This window comes from Equus quagga, chromosome 10 (assembly GCF_021613505.1).
Source record: "Equus quagga isolate Etosha38 chromosome 10, UCLA_HA_Equagga_1.0, whole genome shotgun sequence".
In the NCBI taxonomy this organism is placed as follows: Eukaryota; Metazoa; Chordata; class Mammalia; order Perissodactyla; family Equidae; genus Equus; species Equus quagga.
Genome location: NC_060276.1, coordinates 73,329,460 through 73,354,806, shown reverse-complemented (window position 1 = coordinate 73,354,806; position 25,347 = coordinate 73,329,460). Strand labels below are relative to the sequence as shown.

At 40.7% G+C, this 25,347-nt stretch overlaps 1 protein-coding gene across 3 annotated transcripts; it reads right to left on the bottom strand.

Annotated features, from left to right (window-relative positions):
* Window positions 1-382: 382 nt before the first annotated feature.
* On the bottom strand, window positions 383-24,944 carry VSIG4 (V-set and immunoglobulin domain containing 4). 3 transcript variants are annotated; one of them, XM_046673413.1, is made up of 8 exons: window positions 24,766-24,944; window positions 18,710-19,066; window positions 17,694-17,975; window positions 6,844-6,906; window positions 6,253-6,318; window positions 3,677-3,781; window positions 1,472-1,493; window positions 383-1,131 (listed from the first exon to the last, which is right to left on the bottom strand). In XM_046673413.1, the coding sequence occupies exons 1-8, from the start codon at window positions 24,818-24,820 to the stop codon at window positions 894-896; spliced, it is 1,188 nt and encodes a 395-aa protein (XP_046529369.1). In that variant the 5' UTR covers window positions 24,821-24,944; the 3' UTR covers window positions 383-893. The 3 variants fall into 3 exon arrangements, with proteins under 3 accessions (XP_046529369.1, XP_046529371.1, XP_046529370.1); XM_046673415.1 differs by lacking the exon at window positions 17,694-17,975; XM_046673414.1 differs by lacking the exon at window positions 1,472-1,493 and having other exon boundaries at window positions 945-1,131.
* Between the last annotated feature and the right edge of the window lie 403 nt (window positions 24,945-25,347).

Here is a 25,347-nt window from a genome sequence, read left to right as displayed (position 1 = left end):
TCCAGGAGGTAGAAATCTTTGAGGGTGATGAATCCATACTTTGGAAAGAAGGGAGCCCTTTATCTCTGTATCCATAGTCCCCTGAGACAGAAGAAAGGTTCCCCCTTTTCTAGGTTCCCAATTGACTTGGGAAGAGTCATCCAGGTGGAGCTGGCAAGATGAATATGAAGGGAATGGAAGGCGGCTGAGTACTATTTTACCAAAGACTCATTGTGTTCCAGCTGGGCCCACCTCTGAAGTGAGGAAAGGTTGGTATGGGTGAGAAGAATAAAGACCAGAAAAGCAAAGGTGCTGTTCATACTCCCAGGACCCCAACCATCTCAACTAGTCTCACTTCAGTTACTCTTGGTAGGTCCTTGAAAGAAGACCAAAACAACCAAGATTGCTATCATGATTAGATATTTATTGAGTACCAAAAGAGTATGAGAACACTAGTGCAGAGTAGAACTGAACTCTGGCTTGTTACATGACAATCTCAAAAGCTATCTGGCCCTAGAGAAAGGGAAGTGATCCTGGACTCATCTGGTTCACTGAGGTGGCAGAGCTGAGCCTCCTTCTGGTCTTCTGGTGGCAAGAGGCCAAAGGTGAGTGGTGTCTTGAGGCATGACGGCTAAGTCCTAGTGTTAGGAACACTTCCCTCTGGTCTTTGGAGAGAAGAAGTGGAAGCCCCAGGCAGGGATACCAGAAGAGCCTAGGGCCTTACCCAGCAGCAGACCTGCTTGTGGTACTTATAGTAACTTCTTAAGCAAAGCCAGTTACTTCTAGGGGCCCTAATGTTGGCAAGGAAGACATGTTGCACTATCCAGAAAGAAAGGTAGCAGGGAAGGGGGCCATGCAGAAGGCAGGGGCTGAATAGGCAAATATATCAGTAGGCCCTGGCCTAATAGGCATTTTTAGCAGAGTCTCTTTCTGTTGGTGGCCAGAAGCTCATAATCTGGGGGAACTGTGTGCAGCGGGTGAGTGTAGTCATTGTTGATCCGGGTGATGATCTGGGACTCCTGACTCAGGCAGCGTTCATCAGAGTAGTCGTTGCCCAGAGTCCAGGAAGCTGGCTCTTCGCTGGAGCAGCCACTTGCAGAGATGGTCACCCTCATGGTTTCACCAGAGCCGTTGGCCTCCCTGGCATGCACCCTGTGGCCCAAGAGCCCACCACCCATGAGAAAGGACTTGAGTCCAGTACCCTGGTTTCCCACCATTCTGCCCCAGTTTTTGCCATCTGACCCTCAGGCTCTTGTCACCCAGGGATTCTTGGAATGGAGGGCTAGTGGATCTAAGTTATCCTGTGTGTTTTGTGGGCTAGGACAGAACCTCAGGAGGTGCTTCAGAGAGGTAAGAAAGCTGTGCCCTGACCCTGAAGGCCTCTGGCCTTAGGATTGGGTCTGTGCCAAACCTCCTTTCCTCCATGCCAGTGACCAACAGAATTGAGGGGCAAGGAAGGGGTCAGAAGATGGAAGAGGAGAGGCTATCTTACCTGGCCACTTCATAGACATGCTCTAGAAAAGAAGGAGGAATCAGGTCAGAAGTCTCCACAGGGAGTGGACAAGGACCAAGCATGGACCGCGGATACCAGTAAAAAGGTGAGGGAAAGGGAGACAGAGAGGGAAATCTCAATATGTCTCAGCTTTCCAACAACTTGGAGGTATTGGGAAGGTAAGTTGAAACACAGGGATGCAGATTTCTCAGGGAAAGGAAGAGGAAGCACACTTGGCCACTGTCCTCTTTAGCATACTCTGGCTCAGGACATTGAGCTGGAGCAGTTGCTTGGTATGGTTGGGGAAGGGACCCAGGAATCTTGCCAAAGATTCCCGGGGAGTTCTTGTGGGAAACTTGGCAGCCAAGCCAAAGCCCAGGCAGGAGGTGCTGAATTAGTCTGATGTCATGGACCATTGTCTAAGCTATTCCCAAATGCACTGATCCCCACTCTGCACCCAGGAAAGGTCCTGGAATAGGCCACCATTGCTCCCTAGTGTCTGTGGAGGAGAAGTATCTACATTCTATGCAGGCCTAAAGACTCTATAGCCTGGTACAAAGATGGATGTCTCCTGGTACTGCCCTCTAGGGGTTTATAATCTTTCAGGGATGCAGCTGGGAATGAGTGCATTAAACAACAACAAAGCAAACACGACATGCTACAGGCCTTCTGCCTTGTGATAGAGCCCTGTATTTCCATGTCTTATCTCCTCCATTGGTCTAGTAGCTCCTATACTGAAGGGGTTGTGTCTTTTTCATTTCTATATGCTTAGCAACTGACTTGGGCGCTAAATAACTACATGTTAAATTTAATCGATACTTCAGCACTGTCTCTCTTATAGAGAGGTAGAAAATGGTAGTTTTTGGAAGGCAATCCAAGAAGGAAAAACATGTGAAGGTTTGAGGTGTACAGGCTATCTTTTTGACTCCAGTGACTGTAAGGGAAAATAGGTATAAGGAAGTGGTGGGAGTTGAGAAGATAGACTAGAGCTACATCACAGAAGGATTTGAACGGAATGCTATATTTTAACCTCTATCTCCTGGACCATGAAGAGCCCTGGAGGGTTTTTGAGAGGGAAATAATCTAATACAGTTACCGTTTATACCCAGTCTCATTGAGATTATGATGAATGTTTTCCTTTTAGTACCCCTGGGATTTGTGGTCACTTGAGGTATCTCCACACCCACGTTTAGCCTCCTGGGTCATAGCCATGTTAACTGGCCAAGACCAGAACTTATAGTTGAGACCTGGGAGGAGATACCCAAGACTCCCTTTTCTTCTTTTGTTGAGGAGACCCATGTGGAAAACAGGCTATTTGGGAACAGGAGCTACTACAAGGAAGAGACACACTAATGCTAGGTAAAATGGCAAGTGCAGCAGGCATTGAGATATAGCTAGATTTTACTTAGAAATAAACGTCCAAATTTTGTTTCCTCCTCTGTTGTCTCACAGTTGTTTAATTTCCCTGATAACTACATCTTCATTATACCACTCCTCTGATTAAAGATTTTTGGTGATTTTTAGTGCCTTTGCAAAGCCTAGAGAAGAAAGTCCACATTCCTTAGCTTGTCATTGAAGACCTTCTATAATCAGGAATGAATTTTCCTTTACCCCTCTATTTCCCCATTACTCAGCTACATGAATTTTCTTTATTGATGACTCCATTAAGCTTTTACACCCTTACTCATGTAGTTTCTCCTTCCTGGAATACTGCCTGCTTCCAAATTGTTTTCACCCTCCAAGACCTGGTCTAAGTCTCACCTCCTTATGAAAGCCCTTGCTAATTACTCCAGCCGTAACTGACTCTCCTCTCCTCTGGATCACTTTAGCCTTCACTGTCTTCTCCAAGCTTTGAGTCCATAGCCTTTAGTGCTATTTATTGTTATTCATAAACTCCATGCTTCTACCTTGAATCCCCTAAATAAACTGTAAGCAACTTGAGGCCAAGGATTATGTCTGCTTCTCTTGCATCCTCATTAGACAACCCATTAGAGGGATGGCTGTACTAGGCTGGATACCAAAAATTTTTGAATTAACTTCTATAAGTTGTATTGTCATTGTTGGCTTCTATGTCTCCCTGTACTCCTACTCTCACTCTCAAACTAGGCTGGGAGCTCTTTGAAGTGCCTGATACAGAGTTTATGCTCAACTATACTGCCAGAATGAATGAATGAACAGGAACCACCAGTCATACTCATCACTCACCCTGTTGGGACGTCTTCTGGCAGAGCATGATAGAAGCTATGGTGAAGACCACCATACAACACAAGGAGATGATGAGAATGATGGCAAACATAGGCAAGCCCTTTCCTAGAAGGCAAAACAAGACCAAGTATATCTTATTGGAAATGAGTCCAGAAACAGAAACTCCAAGGATCATCCCAGACCAGCCCATATCACTTCCTTTTCCATTTCCCAACTTTCTTAGCTAGCCAGAGAGAGAAACAAAACCCCAGGCCCATGAGAAAGACTTGAGAAAGGCTAAAGACTCCAAGTATAAACAAATTTTTCCAGATCCACTGGTTGATGGCTGATTGGCCTGGGCATTTGAACTAGTCCTACATACTTTCCATGAGGCCAAGACAAGAGGTTTTCACCTTGTCTTAGAGGGAAGAAAGTAGTACTCTGACTTCCCAGCTTCACAAAAAATGCTACCTTATTGAGATTCTGGTCAATTATTTATAGCCACAAGGATTCTTTCCTTCACAATCTCTGGCCTAATACCCAGGTTTCTTTTTCCTCAAAACATATTTCTACTGGGTCCCCTGGGTTACCCCCCCAAATCATGCCTACAAGCTGAAGGAAACCACTAGACTGGGCTTCCAATCCTGGATCTGTAATTTACTTGCTCTTTGACTGTGGTAGGGAGAATAATGGTCCTCCAAAGATGTTCACATCCAAATTCTCAGAACCTGTGAGTATGTTATTTTACATTGTAAAGAGGAATTAAAGTTGCAGATAGACTTAAAGGTGCTATTTAGCTGACATTGAGATGGGGAGATTATCTCGAATTATCTGGAAGGGCTAATTGTAATCACAAGGGTCCTTTAAAAGTGGAAGAGGGGTACATAAGAGGAGGTCAGAGTCAGAAAGAGATCTGAGGATGCTACATTGCTAGTTTTGGAAATGGTGGATGAAGGCCAAGAGCCAAAGAATGTGGCTAGCCTCTTGAAGCTAGAAAGGACAAAGAATTTCATTCTCCCCCAAAACCTCCAGAAAGAATACAACCATGCTGACACCCTGATTTTAGCCTAGTGTACCAGACTTCTGAACTCTAGAAGTAAAGGACAAAACATTTGTGTTATTTTAAGACACTAAATTTAGGGTAATTTCTATAGCAGTAACAGAAAATAAATACAGTGGCCTTAGTCAAATTCTTGATTAGGCCTTAGTTTTTCCATAAGTTCAATGAAAAGATTGGAGGATGTCTAATGTATTGTAAGCACAATATTCTGAATCTAGGGGGAGAGATCAGGGAATAGGAAGGGGTAGGGAAAGGAATTCCAGTGCCCTTAGGATTAGCTTCTACAACTGGCTTTGTTTTACCATATCCCGAAATATTCTGTCCTAGAAATTTGGTATTTCTAGAAAATTGGTCCTCAGAGCTCTGATTGGAGCTGAGAGAACCAAAGCTATAAACTGATAGAGATCACAGGAATAATCTCTCTTGGAGTGAGTCAAATAGTGAAAAGCTTGATAGACAATGTAGGACACAAACCCGACATCTGAGAATTTTCATTTCTCCCAAGGTAATCTTCTCATCCTACCAAACCAACTTTCCAAGAGGGATCTTCTAACCTCCCTTCTCCTATTGGATATTGCCCTGGAAGAGGCACGGAATTATGGAAGCCTTCAAGTCAAATGTGACAATGCAAAGGTGGCACACAGAACAGGTTTGTACTATGCCAGGAGATAGCCAAGAAGCTCTGCAATCAGGAAGGGAGAAGTACAGGGGCATTAAGAAGTCCACCCTCAATGATACACAGCCAGAGGATGAGACCAGGAGTGATAGTCATCAAACTATTTAGCCCCAACCAATGAAAACAGATGCCTACTGTCGACCTGGAGTCTTAGAGGTCCCCTACTATACTAGGCACCAACACTTTTGTTGCAGGACCATGGAGTGGTCTGGAGAGTTCTGAGGGATAGACCAGGGAAGCCCAGGTGATAATGGAGAGGTCAGTGCTTAAACAAAGCAAATAATTATCGACTAGTATAAGAATATTTTATCGTTTCAATCACTGCAGTCATACCAGTGAATACCAGCTGACTATCAGCTCCAGGTGAAACATAAAACACTTTCTTTTTGGGGTTTGTATCTCTGAGACTGTGACTTAGGTATCTTTGAGACTTTGGAGGAGTCATAAATCAGCTGCAAGCTGCTTGGTGGGCCCTAGTGAAGATCTCAAGTAATGAGGGTCTGCTGTTACCATTACTTGGTCAAATGCCCATCTCCCTGGGAGACTTGGCTGAGGTCATGGTCTCATTCTTATTCTTTCTTAGAATGTTTGGGAAGCATATAACTATGACAACAGAGAACCAGCTAAGGACATGTATACCATTCCCCTTAACTCCACTCTGACTTTGCTCATCCTTGGATCTGTATCTCTTCTTCTCCATCCCACCCACACCGCACCTCTGGGGACTTTGACCACTGCCTGGCACATAGCAAGTAATGGTTTGTAGAGTTGAATGCCATAGAACAGCGTATATAGTAGGAAGTTTCAGTTGCAAAGTTCACAGCCAAGATGGAAGGATAGAAATTCTGGCATTGCTCTTACCTGACCCAGCACTGGTCTCCCCAAGATAGCCATCCACTTCAGTGGTCCAGCTCCAGGATGGGTTTACTATAGATGTTGCAACAACAATAGGGTATTAAGATCAGAGGCCTCTCTTCTAGCCAGGAACTGTGAGGTGGAGGGGGTTGAAAATGTTGGGGTCCTTCTCTAGGCATCTGTGCTGAGCTTTCCAGAATTCTTGGCCATGTCATTGACCACTAGTACTATGAGATGAGTTATAGTGTCTTACCACTGGTGGTGGAAAGAGGGCACATAGAGGGGAGGCAACATACCCAAAGTCCCACAGCTAGTTAGACTAGGGGCAGAGATCACAGTTTTCTCTTTTCCCACTTTTACCATGGGACTATTCTAACTCTCTCCTTCCTTTCGTGTCAAAATTTTCATGAAAAGTTTCACTTCTTCACGACACATAAATCCTTGCTCTCTCTCTTTTATTTCCATTTCTTTATTATGTTCTCTCTGAAGAAACTAGTGACTTCTTGTTGCCCATCTAATGGCATTGTCTTCTTCCCTTGGGTTCCACGACACCATTTCATACCTCTCCTACTAGAGCAGAACTCTAGTAAAACTCACCTTCCAAAGGGGATTGCATGGTTGTAGGTGCTTCGGTTTTGGTCTTGAGTATCTTTGAAGAGTCTGAAAGGAAAAGCAAGCCCAGTCAAGGGCTCTGGCACACTTGAGTGAACGGTTGACTGTCCTAGGGAAATTGAGAAGTAAGTGAAGTGTTGGACCTATATCAACACTTCTCTCGTGATACTGGAAAGTTGTGTGTTACTTGTTCTTCATTCACATCATTATAAGGCAGGATTGTTAACCCAGGGTTCACAGACTCCCAATGAATGTATAGCCAGATTTCAGAGGATCTTTCAACTCAGATGGCAAAAACGTATTTTGTCCTCACTAACTTTTAACTGAAATTTAGCTATTCATTCTCTTGAGAGGGACTTTGGAAGTATAAAGAAGGTGACTGTGGGTAATTTCAGTGGAAATGGTAGAGCAATGACTTCCAAATATTCAAGTCTTCACTAAAGCAATGAAATAACTAGCAAGATTTTTCATAATCGAGTTTTTTTTCAGAATTTGGGAAATTAGTCAAAGATTTGTGGAAGAAAAACACCCCAGTCTTGTTAAGATCAGCAGTTTTGTGGCATGTTAACTCACCTAGCCCCATCATCCCTCCCCAGGCCTGTAGTAACCTTGAAAATAAACTCCATTCCAGGTACTGGAGTAAGCAGAACAGATTTAATTCCCAAGCAATTGTCATTATTTGACCTGTGTGGAGGTTCCCTGAAAGACCTGACTCAAAAGGCTTGTCTTTATTAGTCACTCAGTGCTAAAACTTTCCTTGGGGAGGGGGGAGTATTTGTCACATCACTGCCTGAGGCAATGGATAACAGTTGAGGGAAACATGAGACTAACCAAAAATTTAAAAGGAATAAATGAGGAATGAGATGTCCATAGGGACTTTGAAAAGCTCTGACACATTTTTAGGAATCTAGAAGGCCACAGACATGCATAGGGCTGTATGCACGCTCAGGAAAGACATGAGAAGGTAATAATCTCTTACCTCTGGCTAGCCTTGAGGCTTTGTATAAGCATGAAGTGAAGGCTATGGCACAGTTATAAACTGCCTGGGTGAGTGTTGAAGACATATTTCTACAGGCAACAGATCCCTTTAGTAAAGACTGAGAGATTTATTGGTTCTCAGTATTTAAGAAAATCCCTATTCAACCATTAACTAGCCACTAAGTTAACAAAGTAGGGACTTCAAGTGGCCATCTATGACAAAGAATACAGAAGACTATACAAAATTAGTTCAGAAAAGTCACTAAACAAATGACAACTAGTACAACAAGCATTGCCAACAAGCCCTAGAGAGAGAGAAGGAAAGTTAGATCTCCGGAGTTGCCAAATTATATTATTTAAAAAGTCCAGAGGCCATCCTTGTTGCACAGTGCTTAACTTCATACATTCCTTTTCAGTGGCCTGGGGTTCACCAGTTCAGATCCTGGGTGTGGACCTATGCACTGTTTGTCAAGCCATGCTGTGGCAGGTGTCCCACATAGACTAGAGGAAGATGGGCATGGATGTTAGCACAGGGCCAGTCTTCCTCAGCAAAAAAGAGGAGGATTGCCAGAAGATGTTAGCTCAGGGCTAATCTTCCTCAAAAAAAAAAAAGTCCAGTTTTCAACAAAAATATGAGATATGCAAAGAAATTAGAAAGTATAGCCCATAAACACATAAAAAAGCAATGAATAGAAACTGTCCTTGAGGAAACACAGATATTGGACTTACTAGATAAAGATTTTAAATCAATTATTTTAAATATGTGCAAGAAACTAAAGGAAAACATGTCTAAAGAACTAAGAGAGTGAGGATAATTCAAACCAAATAGAGAATGTTGATAAAGAGACAGAAATTATAAAACAGGAACCAACTAGAAATACTGGAGACGAAAAGTACAATAACTGAAAAGAAAAATCACTAGAGGGAAGAAAAATTCACTAGAGCAGATTTAAGCAAGCAAAAGAATCAGTAAATGTGAAGATATGACAATTGAAATTAGCCAATTAGAGGAACAGAAAGGAAAATGAATAAAGAAAAATGATCAGCACCTCAGAGACCTGTGGGACACCATCAAGTGTACCACCATATATGTAATGAGAGTCCTAGAAGGAGAGGATAGAGAAGAGCAGACAGAATAATTGAAGAAATAATGTCAAAAAACATTCCAACATAGTGAAAATCATTAACCTGCAAGTACAAGAAGCTCAATGAATCCCAAGTAAGAAAAATTTAAAAATATCCATATCTGGACATGTAATCAAAAGTGAAAGTCAAAGAGAGAATTTTGAAAGCAGTGAGAGAGAAGCAAGTCATCATGTACAAGGAATTCTTAGATTAATAGCTGATTTCTCATTGGAAACAATAGAAGCCATAAGGCAGTGAGATGACAATTCAAAGTACTGAAACAAATTCCTACCAAATAAGAATTTTCTATTTAGCAAACGTCCAAAAATGAAGGAGAAATTAAGGCATTCCAAAATAAACAATAACAAGGAGAGTTTGTCAGCAGTAGATATGCTCTATCAGAAATCTTAAAAGGAATTCTTCAGACTGAAATGAAAAGACTCTAGAGAATAACTTGAATCAATGTGAAGAAATAAAGCACCAGTAAAGATAACTACATCTGTAAACATAGAGAGTACAAATGCATCTTTTGTTTGTAACTCCCTTTCTTGTACTTGGTTAGAAAGACAACTACATAAATCAATAATTATAAGTCTATGTTGATGTGATTATAATGTGTAAAGATGCATTTTGTTACAATAACAGCATAAAGGAGGGGAAATGGAGCTATATAGAAATAAAATTTTTATATACTATTGAAATTCAGTTGGTATGAATCCTTACTAGATTTTAGTAAATTAAGGATCAGGGGCCAGCCCATGGCCAAGTGGTTAAGTTTGCATGCTCCACTTCGGTGGCCTGGGGTTTCACCAGTTTGGATCCCTGGAACAGACATGACACCACTCGTCAGGCCATGCTGAGGCGGCATCCCACACAGCATAGCCAGAGGCACTCACAACTAGAATACACAACCATGTATTTGGGGGCTTTGGGGAGAAGAAAAACATAATTGGCAACAGTTCTTAGCTCAGGTGCCAATCTTTAAAAAAAAAATCAATCATAATCACAAGGGCAAACACCAAGAAAATAACTAAAACATACAGTAGAAGAAATAACAAAAGAATTACGTGGTACATGAGAAAATATCCATTTAACACCAAAGACAACAGTAATGAAGCAACAGAGTAATAAGAGAGAAAAAATATATAGAAAAACAATAGCAAATTAGCAGACATAAATCCTCCCTTATGAGCAATTATATTAAATGTAAATAGATTAAGTTCTCAAATTTAAAGGCAGAGATTTGCAGAATGGATATGAAAACATAATTCAACTACATGCTAGGTATACTTAGGCTTCAAAGATAACAAATAGTTTGAAAGTTTAAGGATATAAAAAGGTATACCATGCAAATAGTAACCCAAATGACCTGGAGTGGCTATACTAATATCCCACAAAATAGACTTAAAGAGAAAATTATTACTGGAGACAAAGAAAGACATTTTATAATTATAAAAGCATCAATACATCAAGAAGATACTACAATTTTAAACATACAGTCTCCTAACAGTAGAACCCCAAAATGCATAAAATAAAAAATGGCAGCATTTTAGGGAGAAATAGATCATTTAACAATAATGATTTGAGACTTCAATACTCCAATTTCAATTATTGATAGAACAACTAGACAAAAAATTATCAAGGAAACTTAAGACTTGAACACCACTGCCAACAAAATGGACATAGTAGACATATACAGAACACTCCACACAAGGGTGGCAGATTACATATCCTTCTCATGTACATATGGAAAATTATCCAGAATAGACCATATGTTAGGCTATAAAATAACACTATGTAAATTTGAAACAATTGAAATAATGTAAATTGTGTTCTCCAACCACAATGAAATGAGACTAGAAATACATAACAGAAGGAAATTAGGGAAATTCACAAATACGTGGAAATCAAACAACTCCTAAATAATCAATGGGTTAAATAAGAAATCATTAGGAAATTAGGAAATACTTTGAGATAAAAACACAGCATACCAAAACTTATTGAATGCAGTAAAGGCAATGCTCAGGGGAAAATTATAGCTGTAAATACCTACTCCAAAAGGTAAAAAAGATCTCAAATCAATAGCCCACTCTTTTACCTTAAAAAGAAAACTAGAAAGAGAAGAGCAAACTAAACAGAAAACAAACAGAAGGACGAAAATAAAGATTTAGCAGAGATAAATGAAATAGTAAATAGAAATCAATAGAGAAAGTCAACAAAACCATAATTTCGTTATGGGGAAAGATCGATGTAATTGACCATCCTTTAGCTAGACCAACCCAGGAAAAAAAAAGACAATTAAAATTACCAAAGTCTTTAATGAAAGATGAGACATTCCTATTTACCTTGTAGAAATAAAAAGAATTATAAGGGAATACTATGAACAACTGTAAGACAATAATTAGCTAAGATGTAAAAGACAAATTTGTAGAAATTCACAAACTACTGAAATTAACTGAAGAAGAAATAGAAATCTGTCTAAGCAGAGCTTCAACAAGTAAAAAGATTGGATTGCTAATCAAACAACTTCCCTCTAAGTAAAGGCTACACCCAGGTGGCTTCACTGGTGAATTCTACCAAGGATTTAAAAAACTTCATACCAATTCTGTACTAATTCTTTCCAAAAAATAGGTGAGGTAACACTTCCCAACTCAGTACATGAGACCCGTATTATCCTTATACAAAAGCAGATAAAGACATCAAAAGGAAAGAAAACTAAGAACCAATATCTCTTATGAATATAGACACAAAAGTCCTTGACAAAATACTAGCATACCAAATCCAGCAACACGTTAAAAAGATTATGCACCCATGACCAAGTAGAGTTTATCCCAGGAATGCAAGATTGGTTCAACATAAGAAAATGAATCAATGTAATACACTATTAATAGAATAAAGGAGACAAAAAGAATACTATCATCTCAATAGATACAGAAAATGCACTGGACACAATCTAACACCCTTTCATTATAAAAACACTCAAGAAACTGGGAATAAAGCGAAGTTTCTCAGCCTGATAAACAGCATATACCAAAAACCCACAGCTAATATCATACTTAATGGTGAAAGACAGAATCCTTTTCCTGTAAGATCAGAAACTATATAAAGATGTCCACTCTTGCCATGCCTATTCACCATTGTACTGTAGTTATTAGCCAAACCAATTATGCCAGCAAAAGAAATAAATAGCATCCAGATTGGAAAGTAAGAAGCAAAATTAGTTCTATTTTAAGATGACATAACAATATATAGAAAATTCTAAAGAATCCATAAAACAATGATCAGAGCTAATGAGTTTAACAAAGTTATAGGATATAAGATCAATATATAAATATCAGTTGTATTTCTCTACACTAGTGATAAACAATCCAAAAATGAAATTTTGAAAATAATTATGTTATACTAGCACCAAAAATAATAAAATACTTAGAAACCAATTTAACTAAAGAAGTGCAAGACTTGTGCACTGAAAACTACAAGACATTGTTGAAAGAAGACCTAAATAACTGGAAAGACATCTCATGTTCATGGGTTGAAAGACTTAATATTGTTAAGATGGCAATACTGTCAAAAGCAATCTATAGAATCAACTCAATTACTATCAAAATCTCAATGACTTATATGCAGAAATGGAAAAGAAGATTCTAAATAGATCAATATAGATTTCTATGGAATTGTAAAGGATCTCGAATAGCCAAAACAATCTCAAAAGACAAAAAAATTGGTGGACTCATAATTACTAATTTCAAAACTTACTACAAAGCTATGGAAATCAAAACAGTGTAACAGTCAAAATATAATATCATTGAGAGTTCAGAAATAAATCCGTGTATCTTTGGTCATTGATATTTGACAAGAGTGTCAAGATCATTCAATGAGAAAGCATGTTTTCTTCAACCAATGATGTTGGAACAATTGGATAGCAAATGAATAAAATTGAGCCCCTACCTCATGCCATACACAAAAATTAACTCAAAATGGATCAAAGACCTAAACGCAAGAGTTAAAACTATAAAACTCTTCAAAGAAAACAAGAGTAAAGCTTCATGACCTTGAGTTTGGTAGTGGATTCTTAGTTATGATACCAAAAGCACAAGCATCAAAAGAAAAAATAGATAAGTTGGACATCATCAAAATTAAAACCTTTGTACATCAAAGGACACTATCAAGAAAGCGAAAGGTGAGGCCAGCCCAGCAGTGTAGTGATTAAGTTCGTGTGCTCTTGTTTGGGGCCCAGAGTTTGTGGGTTCAAATCCCTGGCATGGACCTATGCACCACTCATCAAGATACGCTGAGGCAGCGTCCCACATACAAAAAAATAGAGAAAGATTGTCACGGATGTCAGCTCAGCGACAATCTTCCTCAAGCAAAAAGAGGAAGGATTCACAACAGATGTTGGATCAGGGCCAATCTTCCTTACCAATAAAAAGAAAGTGAAAGGCAACTTATAGAATGGGAGGAAATATTTCCAAATAATGTATCTGAAAAGGGTCTAGTATTTAGAATATATAAAGAATTCTTACAACTCAACAATAAAAAGGCAAACAACCAAATTTAAAAATGTACAACGTATTTGAATAAGCAGTTCTCCAAAGAAGAAAGACAAATGGACAATAAACATACGAAAAGATTCTCAACATCATTAGTCATTAAGGACATACAAATTGTAACCACAACGAGATACCACTTGACACTCTCTGTGTGTAATAATTTAAAAAATAAAATAGAAAATAACAAGTTGGTGAGGATGTGGAGAAATTACAACCCTCATACATTGCTTGTGGGAATGTAAAATAGTGCAGCTAGATTAGGAAAGAGTTTGGCAGTTACTCAAAAAGTTAAACATAGTGACTATATGACCCAGTAATTCCACTCTTAGCCGTATATCCAAGAGAATTGAAAATGTATGTCCACAGGAAAACTTTCACATGATTGCTCATAGAAGCATTATTCAGAATAGCCAAAAAATAAAAACAACTCAAATGCCCATCGACTGATGAATGGTTAATAACGTGTTATATCCATGCAATGGAATATTATTTTGCAATAAAAATAATGAAATAGTGATACATGCTATGGCATGGATGAATTTTGGAAACACGCTAAGTGAAAGAAACCAGACACAAAAAGTCAAATATTCTATGGTTCAATTTATATGAAACATCCAGAATAGGTAAATTCATAGAGACAGAAAGCAGATTACTCATTTCTAGGGGCTGGGGGAATGGGAAACTGAGAGTGACTGCTTAAGGGGTACAGAATTTCCTTTTGGGATGATTAAAATATGCTGGAATTAGATAATGGTGATGGTTGCACAGCCATATGAACCACTAAACTGTATGCTTTAAAATCTTGAATTTTATAGTATGTGAAGTATATTTCAACAAAAAAAGATGTCAGTGAAAGATTAATAGAATTTCGTTAGGTTAAGAAAGAGGAAGAACATTGTAGGCAGAGGAAACAGCATTTTATGTTTCAGATGTGGAGAGGCATGTTAGATGATAAGGCTGGATACATAGACTGGGGACAGACTAAGGGAGTTTAGGCTTTGTTCTTTGATAGAAGGGTCCATGGGGAGTAACAGAAAATTTCTGAGGAAGGAAGTAAACACTGCCCAATCTAAGTTTGAGAAAAATAATTCTGACAACAGCGTGGTGGAGGTTTTGAAGGTTAGGGAGTGGCATATATTGTCCACTCATTGACAAACGTTCATTAAGTGTCTCCTATGCACTAGGCACTTTCCTGGACTATGGAGAACCAGTCTTGGATTTTATATCTAGTGATATAAAATAGATATTCAATAAATGCTGAATAAGTTGATGGTTTGGTGAGGATTGATGGACATGTGGAGATCATTTAAAAGGCTATTGAAATTGTTCAGGAAAAAAGATGATGAAACTATGAGGGTCTGGGGAAAAAAGCTACGAGCATAACAAGAGTTGATTCAGTAGTTGAATTCACAGTACTCGATGATTTTGATGATTGGCAGGTGAAGAAGAGGGAGGAGTCAAAAATATTGCTGAATCTTCTAACAGCTTTGAAGAGCTGGATTAGTGAGTAAAAGGTAAGTTCAGTTTTAGACAAGCAATATTAGAAGTGAAGCTGTCCAGAGGTAACTAGACATTTAGATCTAACACTCAAGAGGGAAATTAGGAATAAAATTATTGACTTGAGAGTACTCAGCCTAGAGGCCTTATTTGAAACCACAAAAGTGAATAAAATCATCTGATAAAATGCTATAGAGCTACAGGAAGAGAGCAATGAGAACTAAGTCTTTGAGAACATTTAAAATCATGGGATGAATGAAGGAAGAGCCAGCAAAGGGGTCTGAGAAGGATGAGTCAGATAGGTCTTAGGAGAGCCCAGAGATAATAGTGGTGCTGATACTAGTGGTTGAAAGGGCTTTAAAGAGGAAGGAATGTTTAATAGGGTCAACTGCTACAGGGAAGTTGAGGAGGTCTTGGACTTTTGTGATGTGAAGGTCAGTGATGACTCCAGTGTACAAAGTTATGTTATAGTGAATTGGGAGGGACAGACAGGGGAAACCACCTTCTTTAGAAGGTTGGTAGTGGCCATAGAAGAGATATGAGGTGGCGGATGGGGAGAAAGATTTTTAAAAATAACATATATGTTATTTACATATATATATATATATATATATAATAGGCTTGCATACATATATATATACGGACGTATTATACATACATGCATACATATATATTAGGCTTAATTAGAAGATAATTGGTGAAGCAGGAAGTTGGAGTAGCTGAGGTTAAGAGCTCAGGTGGAAGGCTTGCTGTGGAGAGAAGAAAGGCACATCTTACTCTGAGCCAAGGGGGAATGGGCAGGGAAATGTCAAGGCAGAGAGGGTAGTTGATAGAATTCACATCTGAGGGGGGTCTGGATCTTCTCAGAGAAGGAGAAGGTGACCTCATCTGGGAGCAGGGCTGGGAGCCTGAAATAAGGTGGAAAGTCTTCTAAACAGCCGCTATAAGGAATGGCACAAAGATAAGCAAATTGATTGGCAAACAGCATGGGGACAGGCAGTGGCTGTCACAGAGCACGGAACTGAAATGGGAAGAATGCACCTCTGTGCTGTTTTTGTGAGCAGAGCTCAGCAGTCCAAGAGCATGGGCCAAGTCATGGCATACAGGGCTATCCCAGAACTGAGGAACAACAAAGAGGATGAGGTGGAGGGATGAGGGGCTAAGAGCTATGTCGAGTAGAAATGAAAAGGAGACCAGACTTATGGGACCAAGTTGAGGTGGAGAAGGAGGCAGGTAGAGAAAGCCAAGAGAGAGTAGCTTGAATCAGAGAGCAGGGAAGGGTGGAAGGCTGAGAATTGACTTCTCTGGGCCCCAGTTTCTTTACCTGTCAGTAGAGGGCAATGGTGAGCACTGCCTAAGAGTTTAGTTGCCTGTAAGTCTGGACTGTGATACGGGTTAGGTTGATTTATTATGGGCAAGGTCCTGTCCAGAAGGGCTAGGAACTAACTCATGGAAAGGTGAGAATGTTCAACTTGTCCCTCTATGAAGTACACATTTCTCGGACTTTCTGGTTATGCCTTGCTCTCTCTGCTTGACCAGATTGTCAATTCTCAGAGAGTTGCACCAGTGTCCACATAATTCCCTCAGAGTGAGTTTGCCCTTGTTCCTCAAAAACTATCAGACCAAAATGTACAGCACATACATCCTCACCACAATTCAACTTTGGGGAGCACATCTCTCCAGGCAAACACAAGAGTCTCAAACCAACCTCACTTTCCTAACCCAAGTGGTGAGAGCCAGTTTGCTCACTTTCCTTATGTAGAAGTACTCTCAGAGGATAGTAACTTTCAGGTGGCTCTGAGGATAATTCCCTAGAATCAATTCCAAACACGTTTGGGCAATGGCAGCCTTGTTGGAATAAGTGGCTTCCTTTCCAAGGAGATGTGTTAGAAGGCAACAAGACTTATTTGGACATATCAGTACTGGGTTGTTCATTTAAACCCCAGCCTTCATTCTTTAAGTACATGGTTTTTAGTGCTCCCAGGATAATGCTGTAGGAAATAGCCAAACCTTGATTAACCAGAGTCAATCTTCATCACGATCTCAACCAGAATCTGTATTTGGTTTTAGGGAGAAGGGAGGCAAATTTAAAGAAAGTATACAGAGATCTGGGCTTATTTCATAAAGCAAAACAAAACATAATCAAACAACAAAAAACTTCACCAAACAAAACAAAACGAAAACAAAGAGAGAAAACAAATAAAAAGGATTTCAAAGGGTTCCCAGAGCTAGTACAGATTCAGCCATGACAAACCATCAGACATAGCAGAAAGAGCATGAAATCTGAGTGCAAATCCCAACTTAAACTTTCTAGCTCCAAGACCTGGGTGAGTAGATTTCCCTTTATGACTCTCAGTTTTCTCTTTTGTAAAAAGAGGTTAATGATAACCTATCTCATGAGATAGTTGTGGAATTTAATGAGAAGATGTGTGTCGAGTGCTTGTGCATTTTCTCTGGCAAATACTAGGTACCTAGTAAGTGTCACTTTTCCTTTTACCATCTTTGTCTACTTAATCTACAACATGACAGGCATTGTTCGCAATCCAGACTTTTTATTTCTTTGTGATTGTACAAGCCAGGACTCAACCCCTAAACCTGTCTTCTCTGGAATAAGGACACTATACTGAGGTATCTCTGGTACAGTGTGATCTTTTGAAATACTCACCAGGAGAGAGGGTTGCTCACCTTTGACCACAAGCTTCACAATGTCACTGCGCTGCTCAGAGCCCACCCGGCCCTTAGCAGTACAGAAATAGGAGCCTGAGTTGGCCACCACTGCAGGCTTGAAGAGTAAGGTACTCAAGGCTGCTACTTTGATGGGTTCTTGGTTGTTAATCTGTTCCTTGTACCAAACATAACTGATGGGAGGAGAACCACGAGCTTGGCACTGAAGGCTAATCCTCATTCCTTGGGGCACTGTGAAGCCATAGCCACTGCCAGTTGTCACTGTGGGCTTGGAAACAGAGACTGCAAAGACAAGAGAGGAGGCTCTGGGAAGTTATAAGGATATGGGAACACAAGTCTGAGTCACTCTTGTTGGGTATAGGGTTATGTATATATCTGCAAAGGGAACTAAAATAGACTCAAGACTCAGGAAGGAAGAAGGGAATAGAACAATGTAAATAAAATACCATCCTTTGGAAGATTAGGTACTGTTTTGTATTATCTGGGGTTTTGGATTATCTATGGTTAAAAATAAACTGACTTTAAAAAAGTAATATAGTTTTTTCAGGCTCAATTAGAGTTTTTGGACTATCTGCAGTTTTAGATTACCAGGGCCAGATCTTTGTAAAATTGTCAAGCCAGCAAAGCTTATCTTGGTTAACCTCTGCATCCCTTTCCCCAGAGCTTCTCTGTCAGCTATTGACTCTCCAATATCTTGATAATACATACTCATTTTTATGAGTTTTAAGACCCAGAGCCCAAGGAGGGCAACCAGGCTATGGATGCTGGAATTTATGGGACACTTGAATGAGTAGATATTTGAATGCCAGGAACCCTTCTCGAGACTTAAATTCTGCCATGAGAGTGATGATTCTGAGGATCCTCTGTCTGACCACTTCCTCTGATTAGTATATGTAACTGCAAAGAGATTGTGTACAGGTAAACAAAGGTCTCTGGGTTTCTCAGGATTTTCTAGGATTACAGTCCTCTATCAGATCTTTGCCTATCAGTGCTTTCCTACCCCTATAGTGACTCACGTTTCTGGACACGGAGCTCAATGATCTTATCTCTCACTACTTGGTTGCCATCAGGGTTATGCCAAGTGACTTCACACATGTAGTGGCTCCGGTCATCCATCTCCAGAGTATTCAGTTGGAGGGAAACATCTCCTGGAACTCCATGGTTCACATGCAGGCGGCCCCGGTACTTTGCTTGTTGGATATGGTCTCCAGAGGAGTCACGTAGGAAGATGGTGACTGGGTCTGAACCACGTTGTACCAACCACTTTACCAAGACTTGAGTGTAACCTTGCAGAGGACTATAGGTGCAGGGAATATTCACATCCCCTTTCCAAGGCCCTGTCACACTCTCAGGTGCTTCCAGGATGGGAAGACCTAAAGAGGGGGAACAGAGGAAGAAAGCAGACATAGACGGTACACTCACCTGGGAGCTAGGGTGGCAGTGGCAGGCCTCACTAGGCTTCTGAAAAACACTGCTTAACTTTCCTTCCATCATACTCTCAGATTCCCTGTGCCATTTTGTTCTCTGCCAGCATTCCCAACAATCAGAACCAGACCTCAGAAGGAAAGCCCTCAACATTTTTAGCTCTTGTGAATTTCAAGTCCTTTTCCAGTCACTGCATTGCTGTGAGGTGACCCTGGGTAAGTCACCTTCCACTATGGAGGACCCATTTTATTCATCTATAATGTAGAAAATTTGGATGGAATGATCTCTAAGGGTTCTTCAAACTCTGACTCATGGTTCTGTAAGTCAATGAAAATAACTTCTTTCAACATTTTCCAAAAGAGATGTGGGAACAAATGCTGAGCAGTTGAGTCTGGGCTATTTTATTGTATGTAATTATGTACCCAGAAAAATGTGGGGGCTGCAGGGCTCAGAAAGAAAGGGCCAGCTGCACTGCTTAGTCCCTGTTGCTCCCTCAGAAAGCCTCAGTGATTGAGTCCTCAACCCTAAGCTCTTCTCCGGAAAAGAGGAAGGAGGCAGATAAAGAGCAATTCGAGGGTGGAAACTTGTGTGAGATGCATTCTTGTTTAAAAAAATCATCAGTTATTTTTAAGTTTGAAACCTGCACTTTGTAAGCGTTTTTTCTCTTTTCAATTTCTCTCCTTTCTTTGATTATTTCTCTTTTTGTTTCTCTTAGTTGTCAGCAAAATTATACCGAAAAATTCTATCTTGAGGAAGAATGGAAAGGAAAAGATCTGGAGAGAAAAAGGATCTGAGTAAAATCCTAGAGCTGGCTGTGGTAGGGATGGTGGTAAGACCGAAAGAAGATTGCTCCTTGGCATGCTTGGATGGGAAACCCAGGGGGAAAATGTTGAGGATGTTGAGAGAGTCATCACCTTATATAAGAAATTTCCATCTATGAGCTCATATTTTGAGGGTTTTGTGTATTATTCAACTGGGGCCAGGAGTGAAGGATTGTTTAGTTAAAAAATATCTTTATGTGTCTCCTAGGAAAGGTGGTTTCAAAGTGTAAGCTATTACTGAATAAAAGAATTTTGTGTAGCCCAGGATTCCCAGGTTTCAGTCAAAAAGATGTAAAGTGAGGTGGAAGAATGCTTTCTAGCTCCCAGAATGTATTGCCAAATACCAGGACTTCTATCAATGGGGAGACTATAGTCAAACTTCTGGCCTGTGCCTTCACCAGGGACTCTTAGAACATCACCAGCATATTTTGGCCAAGATAAAGCCTTGAGTAGAAAAGAATAAATCAACATGAATCCATGTCACTAAATCCACCACTTTCTGGAGAGCTTCAGATTGGGCAGGGAGCAGAAATTAGACCCACAAATGGGGGGATAATAGGGACAGATTTTGGTTTGCTCTAAAAATGAACTTTATAATTAATCAGAGCTGACTATTGATGGACTAAGCTGTCTAGGAGAAGTTCTGAGCTTTGTTTAGGTCTTGGACAGCATTACCCTTTAAAGTCTCTTCCAATCCTAGGTGTTTCAGTGTTAATAGACTGTACTGGAAACAGAAGTTAAATAATTACACGATCTAGCTAGTGGCAAACTTTCACCAGATAGTGAGTTTCACTGTGCTATTGATAGTTCATGTCTCCATATGCATGCAGATAAAGCTTATAATTATCATGGAAACACATGCCCATACGTATGTTTGGTAATTTGCAAGCACAAACATACCAGCCTTAGCTTGACGAACACCATGTAAGCCTTTCAGTTTAATGTTCTCTTTCCCACTAATTTTCCTCCAACCCTCCCATATCTCCCTCCTCTCCTTTGATAAGAATTCTCATACTCCCCTCCTGGCCAATAAAGCAGCATTCTGCTGTGAGGACATCTGGAGCAGCTGAAAATGCCTTCATCTATGCATATGTATATCTTCCCTCTTATCTTAAAAGAGCTGCCAGGTCTGCCTCACATTACCCTTCCTGAGAAATTCCTGGGGATTCTTACATAGCCCACTCTGATCTTTCCAGAACATGAACAGCCAATCCCAATTTTCCAATCTCAAAAGTCACTTCTAGAAGTAGATCAGGCTTGACTCCTCCATCCAAGAATAGGGGCATGGGACAGAGTTAGTAACTAGACCTCCAAGAATGGTATTTTTTTCCCTTTTTACTTTTTTTTCTTCCCCTCTCCTTCCTTCCTCCTTTCTTCCTTCTACCTATCCTTCCATCTTACTCCTCTTCCTCCTCCTCCTTCTTCTTTTTCTTCTCTCCTCTTCCTCTTCCTTCTTCATTAGTAGCATAAAGAGAAAATGTATGATAGGCACAGGGCATCACACAAAAGAGAACATTGTATTGTTCCTCATGTACTCTGATCACCAAAGTGAAGGTAATTTCAGTAGCATTGACTTACACCTTCCAACTATCCCTGTGTTGCTCAGAGAGCCTAGAGGAACACTGACTGAGTAGGAGCACCTAGTGAGATCAAGAGAGTGGTAAAGGACTCCATGATGTAGTAAGAAGGATAATACAAATCTAAATCCAAAGTCTGCCTGACTGTATATCTGAGCTTCAGGTCATTATCAATAAAATGGAGACAATAATAAACCTTCCATAGAGGGTTATTGTGAAGATCAAATGAGCTCATAAGTGTGAAAGCATCTAGCATAGAGGCTGGCCTTCAGTAGGTGCTGGATAAATGCCAATCTTGCCCCACTCCTCAAGAGAAAATTCCCATATTTGTATTCATTCTTCTTATCCTGTAGAGTTCCTCAATATGTCTTCCCCAGGGTAGACAGATTCATTAAGTTGTATTATAATCAGTCAGCTTTAATAATGACCTGAAGGAAAAATTAGCATGTGAGAAAGCAAGGAGCTAACCTTCCCAGCCTGATGGTTATGGGCAGGTAATCTGCCATCTCTGGATTGTAGGGCAGCCAGAGAGGGCAATGTAGCCTGTACCTCCAGCAACAGGGCTGGCTTGGCAGCCAATGTGAAATATTGGGTAAATTAAGCAATACTCTTGACTTTCCTGGAAGATTGGGTAGGGAAAATCAATTTCAGGAAAGCCCCACCTCCTTGGGGGGATGCTCTGCCCATTATGGACCCATGAAAACAACCAAATGGTGAAGTACTTGGTACAGCAGGGCTGGAACGTACTTTAAAAATGACTTAGTTGCATTATCTCATGATATATATGAGCAAGCTGAGGCCCAGAGAGAGAAAGATGCTTATCCAAAGTCACACATAGCAGGAGCAGAACTAGGCCTGGAGGCCTAGAATAAAGGTTTTCAGATGCTACACTGCTTTCTTACCTTCTTAGCTTATTAAACCACTAGCCACTGAAACTGAAACCGGCAAACCATTACCTGGGCCTACTTGACACGGTTTAAGGGATGTTATCCTAAGGCTGAATAATATCTCTCTGAATGCCTGGAAAAGAATTCTCCCATATGCTGGCTACTATCTGAAAAGCCTTTCCAAGAATTTCAGAGCCTTGCTCTTTTCCCACAGGGAAGGATTGAATTTCCTTCAAATATTGCCCTTCTTTAAGAGAAAGACGAGGGCTGGCCATTGATTCAAGAGGCTTTGTTGATAAAGAGTCTGACTTGAGAAAGAGAGGACAGTCCTGTGGTTTACTCTGGTCCTGGGACCTGGCCTTAGGAAAGCAAAGGTCTGAGGCCTGTGTGATGGTCCTAAAGAAACAAAAGGCCTAGTTTTCTGGGTGTGGGCCCTTTTATAGGAGCCGTTCTGGGTCCCTTTTTGAATCTTTTTCCTCCCACCATCAGACAGAGGGTGAGAGCTTCTCATGAACCCACACTCCTGTGTCTGGCCTCTGTCTCTTTCTTGGGCTGCTTCCTGGATAGAGGATTAGCTTAGATAATAGGTGTTTATGTTTACAATGTTTATAAAATGCAAATGTTAGGACTTATTTTTATTATGCTTATTTCAACATGTGTCTTAGATCTGATAGCTGATTCTGGTTGCTAGAGGCTTTTTAGAAGTGAAGCCACAATCCTGCAGAGCTGTCCAGCTGGCAGAGCCCTTTATGGCCAGCCAAGCTGATCTCCTCACTGTACAGATGAGTTGGGGACACTGAGATCCAGGGAGAGGGAAGGTGTTACTGGCCATTCAGTGTGTCTTGAGCCTTAAGTCTATAATGTAAGACCCTCCACACAAATGGTGTAAAAGGCCTTACAGGCTGGGGAGGGAACAATACACATGTGAGTGCTCACATGCACACACATGATTCAAACTTAACATTTACAAAATGTTCCCCTGAGCCCCAATCCTGCCACTACAATTATCAGCTCAAACCAAAGGATATGGAAAAGATAGAGAAGCACACTCTTAAACTTGTTAGAGAAGGAAAATCTTGTAGTTGTACAAAAACCACTCTTCTTAAGGAGCATTAATTCTGCCACTAATGCTTTGTGGCCTGGAGCAAATTCTTTTCTCTCTCAGGTGACTTAATTTAGTATCACTTTTAGCTTTGAGATTCTAGAATTTGATGGATTACAGAGCCTCAGGATGGAGCAGCCTAATCTGAGTCAGCTATGAAAAGCTGAGTTATTTATGACCACACAAAGGATATCAAGCTAACACCCATGCAGTCTCTCCCTCTAAGGATATGGAACAAGCAAGGGAGCAGTAAGAACCCCTTTGCCTTATCTTGGACCTCACTTAGCTATTACTCAGACTGTTTTCTAAAAGGCTATCTCAATTCTCAGGGGTATAAATGAGGATGAATGAAGACCTAAAGAAATAATGTTTCTATGGGATAGTCATATCTCTTTTAGGATATGTGTCCAGCATTAGGCTCCCACAGATAGCGCAGACAAACTGGGCCATTTCCACAAGGAAGTGAGTTACCCTAGGAGGTGGTAAGAAACCAACTCTTGTGAAGACCAGTTGAAGGAGCCAGGGTTGTTTAGCTTGGAGAAGATATGAGTCAAGGGGACATGATGTCTGTCCTTAGAACTCCAAAGTGCTGTTGCAGCCTAGAAAGAGTAGATATGTTCTGCGTGTCTACAAGAAACAAAGTTGGATCCTTTGGATGGGAGCTACATGCAAGGAATTTGGTTTAATACAAGGAAGAACTTTCTAACAACTGGAACTGCCCCTGGGCAGACTAGATGGTCTGGGGAAATAATGAACTCTCAGTCACTGGAAGTATGTGAACAGATATTCTGAGCACTTGTCCATAACAGTGAAAGATGGGTCTAGGTTACTTTTAAGGTCCCACCTAGCTCTTAGACAACATTCCTTCTTTGGGGGCTGTATATCTTAACAGATATCAAAGCCTGGAACCAGAGAGATTAAGGTATAATGGTAGAATTTCAGGTGAAAGACAGCAGGTGGAAGAGTGACTTGGGTGGTATTGGGCATCTTCTTAATGTCCCTGAGATATGACAAGTACTAGAAAATCATGTGTATGTTTTCCAAGAGAGGATCCTTTTCAATTTCTACCTAAACTTATTCCTGGCTTCTTCAGCAGGCTTCAACTACCTCCCTCCCTTTTACCCAAAGCTGAGAGAGTAACAAGAGACAATTCTCACCTACTCAACAGAAATAGACTTTCCTCAGTAGGCATTCAATCCCAACCTCCCAGTCTTTTGCCTGTGCCAGTAGTGGCAACCAGGCCCCCACTTGCTGCCTTACCATAGGTGACCACCGTTAGGTGGCCCAGGAGTAGGAGGCCCAGTAAGAGCCCCATTAAAGCCAGTGCCACTTCTGTTCCTTCTTCCAGTCTCCTGCTGTCAAAGAAGCTTGAACTCCTGATGGCTGCCAGCGTCTGTGCCTGCTTATTTCCCTTCCTTCCCTATATCTCACTGGGACTCCTAGTCCTACCTCACATTCCCCTTCCTTCCCTATTTCAGCACAAGTCATGTGAAGCCCCCCCCCTCCCCCCGCCCCCTCGCTGCCTGGGGTTAGAGGTTCCAGGGTGAGTGAAGCAATTCTTCCCCCTGCTAGAATATTGATTTGACTTTCCCTGGAGCCAATAGGGCTTTCTGGTCTTTGATCTCCCATGTTGTGTTTATTTGGGATTTCCTCCACAAGACACAGATGTTGGGGGAGGGCGACATTTGGGATGTTCTAGTTCCTCCAGTATGGGGGTATTTTCCTTTCTGGTGGGCCCAGGGAGAAGATATCAACTCTGCTGGTCTATGCAATATTCAGCAGTCATAGTGTTAACACTCGCCTGCTCAGGTTATGCAAATGAACAGACTGTTGGGGTGGGTG